The sequence below is a fragment of the Camelus dromedarius genome, chromosome 6 (genome assembly GCF_036321535.1).
Source record: "Camelus dromedarius isolate mCamDro1 chromosome 6, mCamDro1.pat, whole genome shotgun sequence".
Lineage (NCBI taxonomy): Eukaryota > Metazoa > Chordata > Mammalia > Artiodactyla > Camelidae > Camelus > Camelus dromedarius.
In genome coordinates, this window is record NC_087441.1 from 10580755 (window position 1) to 10595402 (window position 14648).

The following is a 14648-nucleotide window of genomic DNA, read 5'->3' on the forward strand; positions in this document are numbered from 1 at the left end:
TGTCTCCAGGAAGCAGCAATTTATAGAGCCCTTTAAAAAGCAATGGTGCTCTCTTACATCTAAAACTCGGAGCTTTGGGAGGAGATTGGATGAGACTTGATGAAAACCAAACCAAACCAACCAACCATTTCAGGCTGAGTTTGAAGATTGTTTTTCAATTATAATGAAGAAATCCTGGGGTTAATTCACAAGGGATTAGAAAAATGCCCTTCATTGGAAACGGTAACAAACTGGACCCATGTTTTAAAACATGACATTAATTCATGATGATTTTAATAACGTTAAGCATAATTAAATGCTACGTATGGTATACTAGTTTATATTCTCTTGGGTCTGAAATTACTTGGGCCTGCTAACCGAAAGTGTGGCCGCCGGAGACATAAAGTCACGTGCCCGACACCACTTCACATCTGGGCACAGCTGCCCAGATTCCAGACCTAGCACTCTGAAGGAGATCAATTCATTCTTACCGGAGTTGCCAACCCAGACTTCAAAGGGAGGGCAAAAAAAAATGCTTGGAAATGCATAGCGAATGGTATATGTAAATTATCCCTCAAAAAAAGCTGATTTAAACATTTTTGAAATCTTTGATGGAATGAAGGTCATTTTCTTCTTATTTAACCTGAGTGAAAAGAAAAAGAACTCTCTCGCTCTGATTTAGGTGGTAAGCCATCCATCTGGAGTCCTGGAACTTCGCATGAAAAAGCGTAACTTTAAAATGGTGCCGGGGCAGTACATCCTGCTCCAGTGCCCATCCATATCCTCGCTGGAGTGGCACCCCTTCACCCTCACCTCCGCTCCCCAGGAGGATTTCTTCAGTGTGCACGTCCGGGCAGCAGGAGACTGGACAGAAGCTTTGTGTAAAGCCTTTGGGGCAGACGGACAGCCTCTGCAGGGGCCGCGGAGCCTGCCCAGGTGGGAACCCGTTTCTTTTTTACGTGTAAGTTAGAATATTAGAAAAAGTAAGGCCTTGCAGAGCATCAACAGGCTAACAAATTTCACATCTTGATTCTCACTGGTAAATTTGAATCCGTTTTTAAAAATTGAGAATCTCTATTAAAAAAGTGTAATTCAGTAGATTTCTAGGAGAAGCAAGTACATTTCTTTAAAAAACAACTGGTCAACAAAGGCAGGTGATGATCCGGGGAAAGGGAACATTTTGCTTTCCAGGCTCCAAAACATGACTTGGCGAATCATAAGCAGCTGTGATGAGTTAGGCAGCCCTATGAACTTTTTGCTGTCACAGTTGGAGGTTTCTCAGCTACATTTGTAAAGTTTGGAAGGTTAGGTCTTCATAAGAAGGGTGCTTTATGGCCCAAATTAATCTCGCGGGCCCCATACTCTGGAGAAAGAGCTAAACAATTAGACTGAAAGATAAAAATCATAAAAATCACAAAATAATCTGAACCAAGAAAGTTAGTGGTGCATTCAGGCAGCCCCACAGGTGTGTGTGCAGAAGAACTAAGGAGCCTCCACTGTGTGCCAGAAATACAGAGATGGCAAAACACGGCCTCCAGTCTCTCAGGCTTCAAGCGGTCTAGTGGACTCAGCATTGGCGTGCGAGCAGGTAATTTAGCTTTGCTACAAGGAGGATGTGAGAAGAGATAGATCTGAGAAGGCTGGAAGAGCACGGACACCATCTGTCATTTTCTAGGGTTGTCGTAGCAAGGTGCCATGAACTGGGGGACTGAGAGCAACAGAAATGGATTCTCTCACGGTTCTGGAGACGGCAGGTCTGAAATCGAGGCGTCAGCAGAGCTGAATTCCCTCTGAAAGCCACGAGAAGTAATCCTTCCCTGGCCCTTCCTAGCTCTTGGTGGTTAGCCAGCCGTCCTTGAAGCTCCTTGGCTGCAGCTGCGGCAGTTCAGTCTCTGCCTCTGTCGTCACATGGTGTCCTCCCCTCTTGTGTCTGGGTCTCGGTGGTCCCTTCTTCTAAAGACACCAGTCATACTGGATGAAGGGCCCACCTTCCTCCTGAATGACCTCATCTTAACTTGATTAATTACGTCTGCAGCAACCCTATTTCCAAAAGAGGTCACATCCTAAGGTATTGAGTGTTGGGATTTCAACATATCAACTGGGGACACAACTCGATCCAAAACAACAACCTATTCAGAAAAGCCTGGGGACATGACGGAAGTCCCAGTAAATCACCTCGCCTTGGAGCCTTTTAGTAAACAGTGGCTTAAAGTCGAGTCTCACTCCTACTGCAGGGTTACTCCATAAGCACACAAAGCCCATGTTTAGGGGCTTTGTCCCAGAAGAACAGGAATGTGACAAAAAATGTTTCAAGAAACATTGTGAAAGAATTTGATATTTCAAAAGAAGTGTCAAGCAATCCCCTCTCCAGCCAGCCTCGGAGGGTATCAGGAACCGCCAGGCAGTGGCCACGGCTGTAAGACGTTTTGTGGTGAACACTGTGAGGACTGGCTTAGAATGGCACTTCCTAAGGGCAGGGTGCTGTCTGTCCTCCTCTGTACGTCCCGGGCCTAGAACAGGGTCTGACACGTAGTGGGTGCAGAGTAAATACTCGACGGGGAATGAATACCTGGACCCAAAATAGATGCTTCTGCTCATTTAATTTAACAAATATTTACAGGTGGTAAACGAGGCACCAGAATAAATATAAGGCACAGACTCTAATCAGCTTATTGTCCCTCCTTCTGTCTTCCCGTGGGACACTGAGCTATAACTACGTAGCACTGGGCTTGATGGTCTCAGTGGGTGGAGCCACAGCCTTCATTTCAAACATGAGTACTGAAAGGTGGTACCATGACAAACCAAGTACAGACATCATCTGTGTGCACACACACACACACATATATACACACACTGGTCCCAGCCCTCCCTCGGCATTGCCAAGATGGATACCTTCATCCTGTTTGCTAGACTGGCTTCTGCTCTGAAAGTATATAGTCGTCTGTTCTGTCAACCAACCCTCCCCTTCAAGAACCAGCTAGCATTTCAGCCAGTTCCCCAACAGGCGCTCTGGACATGTTTCTCCATAGTCACATGCTTTCTGTCTATGGAGTGCATCTTCAGCTCAAGGCCAGGTGTGATCTGGCCCCCAGGTCTCCCTGGGCTCCTCCGCCCCCTCCAACCCCTCTCATTGCACTCAGCCATTCTTCCAGCCTCTTGTTCCTCTCCCACACCAAGCACACTTTCCTCCGTGCCTTTGCCATTGCTGTTCCCTCTTCCTGGCACACTCTTCCCCAGATCTCTGTCCAGCTGTTCCCTCACTTCCCCAGAGTCTCCACACTCCTGGTCACTATGCCCAGGCCTTACTTTCTTCCTCTCCACCTGACATACTAAATGTCAGCTTGTTATTTGTCTCATTTACCTCCCCATGCAAGAATGGAAGTCCCACGAGAAAAAGGACCCTGTCTGGTTCACTTTGCCATCTCCAGTGCCTAGAAGAAGCCCTAACCCTTAGCTGGCACTTGAGTGCCAGCTAAGGGTTAGGGCTTCTTCTAGGCACTGGAGATGGCAACTGAGTGAATAAAAATGAGTCCTGGTACACAGTGCAACTTCCCTTCAGTTTCTTCAATTTGTTTGCCCCTTGTCCCTATGTATGTGTTGGCATACAGATTAGTAGTAAACCCTCCAAAAACCTAGAATTTGTTTAATCTTCAGCATATAAAGAATCAGAATTTTATCAAACTTCCTTCGATGATTTAACCTCTCAGCACTGCTTTAATTTTGGATTCAATCAAACACACTTGGGAGAGCACCATCATTGTTGCACTGCTTTGGATCCAAGAAGGATTTCATCCAGCCTCAGGACCTGAGGAGCCCAAGAGGAGAAGGAAAGCTAAACAAAGAGCAGGGAGGCTTTTCCTCTGAGCTCAGGAAAAAGGAGGCATGTGAGCTCTTCTTAAAGACCTTTCCTTCTGAAGTAAAATGGAGGAATTTTTCGGAGTCGGTACTAGAGTTTCCAGCGATTTAACCTACTGCCCAGAGCCAGGGGCTCCAGCGTCCAACAGCCTGGGTTCAAAGCCCGATTTTGCGTGTGATCTTGCAGAATGTATCTGAGACCTGCCTCAGTTTCCTTGTCTGTAAGAAGAGGTGATAATTATAGGATGTAGGGCTTTGTGTAGGATTAAATATGAGTCCGTATGAAGCCCTTAGCATAATACATAGTAAAAAAAAAAAAGTTAAGCTACCATTATTATTAGCAAAATAAGAAAGGTCATCTGCCACAGAGGTGACAAGGAAAGTGATGGTCAGTCAGGGAAGATGTGGATCAATAAAAGTCTTGGATGCAGAGAGACAAGACCGGAGGCTGATGAGGAGGGTGGGGATGCTGCTGACCAGAAGCCATGAAGAACAGCGTCACATGGATGCTGGAGAGGGGACTCGTTTTATAAGCTGCATTATTAGAATGTGTACCCCAAGCAGGCAGGAAGTAACTGAGTGAACTTGAGAAACAAGAATTTGTGCAAAGGAAGCCCATTCAGCATTGTGAGAGGTCTTGAGAAATGGAGATATTTTGGTCCAAAAAAAGGACAGTTGGGTGTCATGATAGCTAGATCAACTGTTTAAAGTCTTGAGATGCAGAAAAGGGAACAGACCTGGTTTGTGTTTCTCAGGAAGGCAAATGGCATGAATTAGCAGAAGGTAGGTATCAGTGAGACAGGAGAAAAAACCGTCCCGTGCTTAGACCTGCCCCTAGATGGTACTAGGAGCCCTGCAGTTTAACATCAGAAAGTGCTCAGCTCTCGGCGATGTGAAAGGAAGGACCACTGTATTAGACGGGACATTGGACTCAGTATTTCCTCCTGCTGCCTTCAGCTTAGATTCTCATTTCTAATCATATAGAAATTCGTTTATTATACATTTCTGTGGCTTATATGACACAATTCTTCTTCGTTTGTTATCTTTTAAAATCAGTGTCAAATAAAACCCCAGATACAACTAATTATCAAAACAATTAACAATAAGACATTTTAACCATGGACAGTTTCATTTTTTTCTCTCTCAATTCCCCTTAGCTAATTATTTATAAAATAATCTATCATGGGCTGAGATACTAACACTTTCTAGTTAATGACCTTTTATTTTTATTCTTCTGTTTCCATATATCAATCTGTAATAAAGCTTTATTAATTAAGATTAATTTGAGGAGAGTTCATTTGAATTATTAGGAGGTCTGGCATATAAAATATTTTAAAATAAACCCAATTGAACTTTCACGAACACATAGTAAGCACAAACGGGCCAACCTCGGGTGCCTTCAACAGACACCCCTTAGGGAATGGTTATGAATAACTCAGAAGCTTTTTAATTAGCATATCTTTGTTTATATGTAAATGTGTGCTTTGGAGTACATTCTGCTGACTGAAATATTTTAAACATTCCCTTTACAATTTATTCAATAAATTGTTACTGAACATCTCCGCACCATGTAAGGTTCTGGGATGCAGTGGTGAGCAAAGACAGACGTAGCCCTTCCCTCCACAGACCTTACAGTCTAATGCCCAAGACAGACACACAGATCAGATCACGCACACACACCCCACACAGCTGTAAATGTACAAGTGATGAGATACGTGTTGTTATAAATTATCTAAGGGGGGTTTAGCCTAGTCTAATGAATCCATGAAGACTTCTCCAGGGAAATGATGATTGGGATGAGACCCAATGGAAGGGTAACTACGAACCAAATGAGAAAAACTGGAGAACCTGGGGTTCCAAGTGATTACTTCGATTGTTACGTGCAAAGTCCCCATGGCCAAAGGGGGCACCATGTACTTTAAGGAATGAAAGGAGAGCCAGTGTGGAGGACTGGCCATGAGAGATGGAGCAGAATCCAGGGGTCAGTCCACTTAGGACTGTGTTAAAGACCATTGTGAACATGCATTTTCCTTATAAAGAAAACTTTGCTAGGCCAAGACAAAGCATCAGAGCCACCCCGGCTTAATTATCACACATTTCCAGTTCAAGTAATCTGAAGTCATGAGTTGCAGAAATTACACAGAACTGATAAATTATTCCAAACTTGTGTTTACTCCAAACGAATGGCTTCCATTAGACTAAAATTATATAAACATACGAAGATGTGGGATGGAATAAGTAAAAACAGGGGAGAATTATATTAACGAAAGGACAGATAAGCCTTTTAAACCACCTTGATGCTTCTGCTTTTTCCACTGAAGGCAGCTGGCAGGGGCCAGGGGGAGGAGAGAAGGAAAAGAAAAGGTATCTTCTACCTGCCTTCATGATGCTTGAAGGCAAAACCAGCTTCTAAGAACTGTAAGAAGGGCTGTGCCATGAGGCAGGCCACGGTACCCCACGCCATGTCTGTCCAAATAGGCATTCTCCGCACAGAGCCAGGCTCCCTGCACACATTTGCAGACACATCCCAGACGGGACGTGTCTTGTTTAGGATGGTTTCGTTTTCAAGAGCGGAGTGTTGCAGGTGTCAAATGGCATGCTTTGTGGTTGCAGGATGGCAGTGGACGGGCCATTTGGAGCTGCACTGACGGATGTGTTTCACTATCCCGTGAGCCTGTGCATTGCTGCAGGAATAGGGGTCACTCCCTTCGCCTCGCTTCTGAAGTCCATCTGGTACAAATGTTGTGAGCCACAAACCCAGCTGAAGCTGAGCAAGGTATGGGGAAAAAAAGAATCATCAGTTCACCCTTCCATGAATTAAAAGGTTCAACATCCTTCTATCCATCATCTGCCGATTCCTGGGGAGGGTTTTAATTAACTATGAGGGATAAACTCAAGGATCCTTAACTATACTTATGTTCTTAAAAATCTTCATTCAGTATTACATTTATGAGAAGGGTTATGTCTAATCTTGTTAAAGATGACAAGACATAAATTTTATTGCTTCATTGCCATTACAGGACATGTAATTGCTCATGTCAGTAAAATATGGACAGGCTGCAAATGGCTGTGTGACTGGGCTGCAGTGAGCGGTATTAACAGGCAGCCTTTTCCTTAGACTCCTTAGCTTGATACTATGGTGGCAAGCGTACATTTCAACATCTTCATCTCATGGACCGGGGTCTTAAGGAGAATCAGAAATGCCACAATTGGGATTCATTTGTCTGCTTATGTGGTTGCCATCCAGCTCCAAATCTCCCTTCTGTCATTTCTCGTGTGTCCTCTGACTAGCTGCCTCCACGCTTTCCTTCTTCCCTTCGTCTTTCCCATATTTTAACCCTTTTAGAATAAGCAACAGACCCTAGAGCATCAGGAGAAAGGGAGACCTTCTAACACTGAATGGGGTCAACTGAGGAGGGCTCAGGATATCTGGGGAACCTGGTCCTGGTCCTGGTTCTGCGACTTCTCTGATTGACACTTTGGCTGCAGTTTCCTCGTCTAGCAAAGATAGACGATTGGTTAGATCAGCATGTCTCCGTGTTTTCTCTGGAATGGTAGTTGTATGGTAGGGTCCACGAAAGAGAATCCTCAAGTCAAATGACTTCAGAAATGGCACAACGAATCCCCCTTTAGAAGATCTGCACCTTCTATTAGCCTATCAAGTAAGTTCTGCAGAAAAGAACCTCATTCAGCTGTGTTTCACCCACCCTTCCCAAGTATAAATGTGGAAATAGCCACTTAAACTTTCTTCACCTAACATTATTTAAGGATACTACTGTGAAGCATTGGGACAAGTCCAGACTGGAAGATCTCTAAAGTTGGGGCTTTCTCAACTAAGAAATTGGAGTAAAATTAGCTCTCGTTCCATGAGTTTCCAAGTGACAGGTTCCTGACCCACATTTTCTCATTTCATTTATATAGTCTTCTCAACAATCTTGTGAAGTAGATAACAGAAGCTCTGTTTTCCAAATAAGGTATCTGAAGCTTTAGAGAGACTAAGGTCACTTTCCCAAAAAGATATTGTTAATGAAAGGCAAAATCAGGATTCAAACTCAGATCCATCCGGCTCTTTGGTTTGGCATAATCAATACACGGTAGACATGACTCCCACCTACTGTGTTGTAGGAAGACTGTGGGATTCCTGGTCAGAGGATCTACCTCAGCCTGATTCCACCCTCACTACAAGCATCACCTTGAGTGCATCCAGTCACCTCTCTGAGTTGGGTTTCCTGATCCTCACAACAGAGAAATAAGAATCCATACCCAACAGGGAGTCTTAATATCAAATGAGACAAATAAATAATGTGGAAACATTACTGTGTAAATGTGTCTAAAATTATATTAAAAGTGCATTGTATCTGCCCAAGATATAAACAGATTAGTAGCACTACGACTAGTACTAACAACCTAGATTAACCAAGCATCGACTTCCCAGAGGGCGGGGAGTTAGGCATTTTATACATACTATCTCACGGCATCTTTTTAAGGTACTCACCGTGTTTATTCCCATTTCACAGATGAGAAAACTGAAGCTGTGTCACAAAGCTACTAAGAACAATAAAGTCATGTTACTGAATTGTCCATAATACCTCTTCCAGAAGAGTAGTATCCTCAGATCAGCAGTGAGGAAACTGAGGCACAGAGATCTAGTACATATCAGAGTGAAAGTTTGAATCCAGGTCCTTCTTAAGCTAAAGCCCATCTTCTTTCCTGTGTACAACAGTAAGTTAACCAAGTGCCTTAGTCTGTTTGGACCTCTATAACAAAATACCACAGATGGGGTGGCTTGTGAACAACAGAAATTGTACTTCTCACAATTCTGAAGGCCAGGAAGTCCAAGATCAAGGTCCTGGCAGACTTGGTGTCTGATGAGATCCCATCATCTGGCTTGTGGATGGTCATCTTCTAGCTGTAACTTCCCACTGCAGAAGGGGGCAGGGGAGTTTTTGGACACTAAGGGGCACTGACCTCCTTGAAGAGTGCTCTGCCCTCAGGATCTCACCACATCCCAAAGCTCCCACCTCCAAATACCATCACACTGGAGATTAGGGTTTAACGTATGAATGCAGCGGGGATTGAGTGTCTGTGGCACAAAACAAGCAAAACGGACACCGTTCTATGTCTGGACCCCACTGCAAAGCTGTGTTATGGTTTATGATGACTTCTCAGCCACCCTCCCCTAAGCTCTTTCTTTCCACCGAGTAAAGCCCACTTACAGAGGCGGCGCATTGCCTCACGGTTCTCATTACATTAAAGGGCACATTTCGCTTCACCTGGAGGTGGTGAGGGGCTGGTGTGTCTCACTTCCATTCACTTATCCCCTCAGTGAGCGTTTATTCAGCACTTACTACGAGCCAGGCCCTCGCATACTGACATGAAAAGCCGTGACTCTCCTCACACCAGACTTACGATACCTGACCCTTCACTCAACATCCACTCCCCCGTGCCGTTCTCCTTTTATACCATTTATCTTTCTTTTCCATATTAAGGTTCACAAAGTACCTCATTTCCCTTAACAGACTCTGAGTTCCCTGAGTGCGGCTCCTCTGAATATCTCCATAATGAGAGACGTATAGATTTGTGTACACACACTATAAATTCTGAATAAATCAATGAGCAAATAAATGTCCACATGCCCAAAAGAATTCATAAATGGCTTCTGCAGAATTTTCTGTAAAATTCTAAGTTACTCAGATTAATTCATTTTCATTCATTTCAACAAAAAGACTACCAGTTCAGTAACTTTATAATTAAAATGACACGTTCCAAATCAGAAAATTCTTAACCAGAACCCACAAAAGCTTAAAGTCTGTATAGGAACCCACAAAATTTTAACCACCCGCCTCTCTCACCACTCCATTGTTTCCTGGGCTCTGTTTTGGGGGTTTCTCCAGGCTGCTGCCATGGGGGGGCTGAGGAACAACCACAGACCAAAAAAACAGGGCCATTGACCTCTAGTCCAAAAGCCAGGAAGCATAGAATTGGAGATTAAAAAAAGCAATGGTTTCATGACTTATAAAAATTGAGGGTAATATTGAAACAACCCTCAGCTGAAAAGAAAGGTGGAAACAATAGTATATGGAAGAAAAGAAGCAAAAAGCGTAGGCTACAAAACTGAAGGGGCTTACCCTCCCAGCTTTGCACATGACAAGTACTTAGAGTGGGAAGTGATTTGTCCAAAGTCCTTACCTGGTTCGCCACTGAGTCAGGACAGGAGCTGCGTTTCTGATTTCAAAGCTCTTTTATGAAAGAGGTGACATTTCATGCTATTGAAACTTTAGGCTGAAAATCACACTTGGGATCCACTTCCTCAGGATCTGCCCACATGAGAAAAAGTTTGGAAAACTTCTCTGTTTTAAAGCAATTTTGTTTGTCTGAGTGCAGCTCTCACTGGGCTTATGTAACTAGTATTTGTCAGGGCCACCCACACGCTTTTGAAATATAAATACTACTCCTTCCACTAAGCTGTCAGTGTCTGTATCATTTTTTCACTGCAGCAGAGCAAAGCAGTGCGGACTTATCCAACAGCATCTTCACATTTACAGATCTGGGCTAGAGTCTGCAGATTGTTCTCTTCTGCAACACAAAAAGGGGGAAAAACAGTACAGGGGTTCAGAGCTGGAATTTTAAGCTTAAATGGTTAACTGTAATTGGTTGAGATTTTTCTCCCTCCTGTTTAAAACACCGGTTGGTATAAAGGCAGATGTTTTTACCTATAAGGCTCATGTTGCAAGTCTAACGTAAAAATACTGCATCAGAGTTCTCTTAGTTGTGACCATTGCAAGCTGTATCTCTTTACCCTTCCCCTCTGCCACATGGACCTAGAACGCTTTTAAGTCAAATGCAAGAGAACAGCCAATAGGACTCTTGCCTCTTCTTTGGCATCATGTAGAGCACTTCCTGTTTGCAGCTGGCACTTTTGAAATTACTTTCTGGTTCTCTTTTATTTTTAAAGATAGTGGGGAGGAGGGGCAGAGGAAGAGAGAGATGTGGTTAGAAGGTAACTTCCCAAGAAGGCAAAATAACAATAAATCTAACGATGGCTTGCTGTGAAGAGATGGGAAAAAGTTGTAATATATTAAAGGCTCTTTCAACGCAAGAGTAAGAGCCAAACTTTGCTTAGTTGCAGGCAGATGAGAACACGGTGCTCCTTTGGGATGAGGGAAGGGGGTGTGAGTGGCAGGGAAGTCTCTGGGATGCAGTATGGAGGCAGCCGAGGGTAAAAATGCCCCTTGGCGACGAAAGTCTCCCAACTCCTCCCTAACGGGGATGATTAATTCTACATCACACTCAATTTGTGAAAAGAGCTCTTAAAAAAAATTAGGACAGTTTGCTTGTGCAAACTGTCAAAATGATGAATGAAATAGGTGTGTACAAATGGGGAGGGAGGGGGAAAGCTGCTGACAGAAATGCATTGGCCACCATGTTCTAGTTTACGCTAATATCGCAGCGGTGGACTCGGAACCGAGGGAACCGCCAACTGGCTGCTTCGGTTCATTTTCTTAACTGCATATGTAATCTTCAGACGATAATAAAATAGATTATAGAAAAACTGAGATAATCTAATTTCTTCATAAATTGTCTTCCTTCATCAGCTCAATAACACTCAACCGTGATAATGGGTATTTATAGTGCGTCCCATGCAAAACAGCCTTTGGGTTCTTAACCTAATATAATAAACAGATAATTCAAATAGAAAGACAGCAGAGGCCAGTGGGAAAAAGACAAAGAGACCAAGAAAGGCAAAAAAAAAAAAAATCCATACTCTACTTAAATACATTAATAAAACAAAGGAGGACCTGCTCTCTTTTCTAATGAATGAAAAATGCATTTAATTTAGTCGGTTTAGTTTGAGAAATTATTTACTTTCACTTTCGCTCTCACCGGCTCTGGCACCTCCCGGAATTGATCATCTCCAGCGACGGCTGAGAGCCGTGTGAAAAATGGACCCGGGGAGTAGGAGGCCGGCTTGCGTCTCCAGGAGACACATGTGCTTCTCATCTTTCTCTAGGCGGCCTCTGAAGACTTCAGGCCTCCCTGCGGCCTCCCCACTGCCCCGTGGGGAAGGGACCAGTATTAATATTTTTAATATCTTGCTTTATTAACCACACCAGCCATACATGACTGCAGGGTCCTTGTAAAAGATTCAAATAAAATACTCCTTCAAAAATCTTCCTTCATTCGCCTCCCTCCCTAAACCCACCACCACCACCACCTCACTCTCCAGGGTTCCCACTGTGAAACATCTGAGTGCGTCTTGTTCCATTCCTCTTGTGCACATTTGTGTACGCATACTCACCTGCGCACATGTGCAGGGTATTTTTTTTTATTTTATTTTACGTAAGGAAGGAGGTGGAGGGTGGGGGGAGTGAGAGAGAGAGAAAGATGGGCTATTTTTGTTTTTTGTTTTTCATTCTAACATGGCTTGGAGCTCCTTTACTTAGTGCCCTCAGAGTATTCTGTAGGATGGATATATCACAGTGTATTTAATTATTCTAGCATGAATGAACATTTCAGATGTCCAACATAGTCTTATCAACTATGATTAGAACAAACTGAGGCATAATAAAAGTCAGCCCTCTGTCACAGGGCAAAGCTGCAGCAAAGCCATGAAATAGTTAATATTACCAATAATGGCTTTAAGAAAAAGTCTTAAGGACTAAAAGTGGTTGACAAAGGCTAGTCTTAGTCCTACTGTGAATAATGGGAGAAACAGTTTTATAATTTTATTTCTTTAAAACTGGATGTGGAAGCCACGTTAGGGAAGCTTCTCAATGAGAAGAACTAGTTGCTCCAAAATTTGCGCTTGTGTTCGTCCAGGGTGACCTTGGCAACAGCAACAGCAAGATAAAAACCAGGGCAACAACAGACCCAACATCAATTTCCTGAGGACAGAACGGGGACAATAATTATCTATCTGTGGCTCAGAGCCCTTCCAAGAGGCTTTTTTTCCTTTCCAAGGAAGGACGTTGTACCTGAGGATGTGGGTTGAGGATATAGTAGAGCATAATAATTAAACATCATGAGCCCTTGACTCCTGCAGCCCATCCTGGAGTCCTGGTTCACTACCCAGGAGCTGTGTAACTGGGGGCGGGTTAGTTAACTTGAGCCTAGATTGCCACATATTAAAGTGGCAGAATACTACTCAGCCGTAGAAAGGGATGAAATAATGCTATTTGCAGCAACATGGATGGAAACTGATGCTGGGTCTAAAGAAAGAATGTATTTGAGGATGTGTCCTCTGCCCAGGTGTGTGGGTGCTTATCCAGCCCATGGCATAGGAGCCTCTGATGGGAGAGTCTGGAACTCTGGTAGTAAAATCACTAAGTAGCTTTTCTTATTTCCTTTTCTGGAATGGCTTATCCAAAAATTGCACAGTTCCATTTTTTACTGGGCCCTGATCACCTTGACCTGGTGCACACGTCCTTCAAGAGAAGCCCAGGCTCTGGGAACATGGGGATGAGCCGGAGCTCAGACCCCGGCCCTCTAACCCTCCAAGACTGGACGTGGCTGAGTTTGTCTGGCACTTCGGGATAGGACCGATGTGACAGCAAAGGCCTGTGACAGGTCACAGGCACACAGAACTTCTTAACCCATGACACCGCCCCAGAGGGTTCACCCCAGACATCTGGGGACCCGTCAGATCTACAAAAATGGATGGGCTGAGTCCTACAGAAGAAACAACCTCATGGCTACAGAAGTTCAGAACTTTCATCATTTTCCTGAGGATGACTTTCTGCTTCACAAAACCTTTTACAGGTCCCTGAAGTATTTTGGGCCTCTGTTATCAGCGACAGAATTCTGAAAGCCATGCTTTATTACAGGTAGCAGATTTTAGAATTTATTTTTGGAGACTGAGGAGGGGTGTGTGTTGGAAAGCACAGATCACAGGCGTGTAGCCTATTGTTTGGGACATTTGTCCTACCGTTGACCAGACCCTTCCTCCTGGACGAAACGCATAGGTGGGACGCTTCTGTCCTTTCACTGTGGGGTCCTTCACCATCAGAAAGATGAAAGGGAGTCAAAGTAAATACACTTTTCCTCCGTTCAAAGCCCCTTTTCTTCTTTTTCTGCCTGAAGCACTTCCCCGGAGCCCATTCAGTGCCCCTCCGTTGCTTCTTGCACCAAAGCTACCCAGTGTCACCTTTAAGTCAATTACAGAGGGAAAGACACAAAGCCATTACAAGGAAGCAAAACTATAAAAGGCCTGGCGGACCCTCAGAACACGGACACACAGCTAAGCCACAGAAAGTAAGGACAGGGATGATTTCTGTTTGAAAGAATAAGGGTCAGGAAGTGAGGAAGCTAAGATGTGACCATTTTTCAAGTAAGGACGAGTGGGACTGGGTTTTGAAATTGACAAGTTTAAAAAAAAAAAAAGAATGTTTTGGTTTATTGTTCCCATAGGAATGTATTTTCAGCATGTTTCTGAAAGAGTGAAAAATAATAGAAAAGAAGCCAATGATGTTTGTTTTATACCAAATGCACCATTAACTTTCGATAAAACAACCTACGGGGGCAGGAAGGAGGGGGTGGAGCATAGGTGAGAAGGGCATTCAGTTCAGTCAGTGGGTTTTTATTTCCACAGGAAGCAAAGTGAGTTTGAGGGAAGGGCCGAGGTTTTGAAGAATAATTTAAATTAGGCACTACTCCCAGTGAAAAGAAAGACTAGCAGGACTCATCACCGACATAAGATGTAAAACCAGCCTCCTGGCCGCCGTTCTCCCCCCCCCCCCCCCATTCTACTCTCAGAACCAGGGCCGGAGCGATCCTTCCCCGTGGTCTTCCTCAGATGGTGTCACTCCCCTGCCCGA

The 14648-nt window shown here is 44.0% G+C and overlaps 1 protein-coding gene across 1 annotated transcript in view; it reads left to right on the plus strand.

Moving 5' to 3' along the window:
• NOX3 (NADPH oxidase 3) overlaps positions 1 to 14648 on the plus strand; it is a 55882-nt gene that overhangs the window by 24502 nt on the left and 16732 nt on the right. The window contains exons 9-10 of the mRNA XM_064487110.1: positions 662 to 915; positions 6448 to 6610. Coding sequence (XP_064343180.1) covers positions 662 to 915; positions 6448 to 6610 — 417 coding nt within the window. The remainder of the gene's footprint in view (positions 1 to 661; positions 916 to 6447; positions 6611 to 14648) is intronic.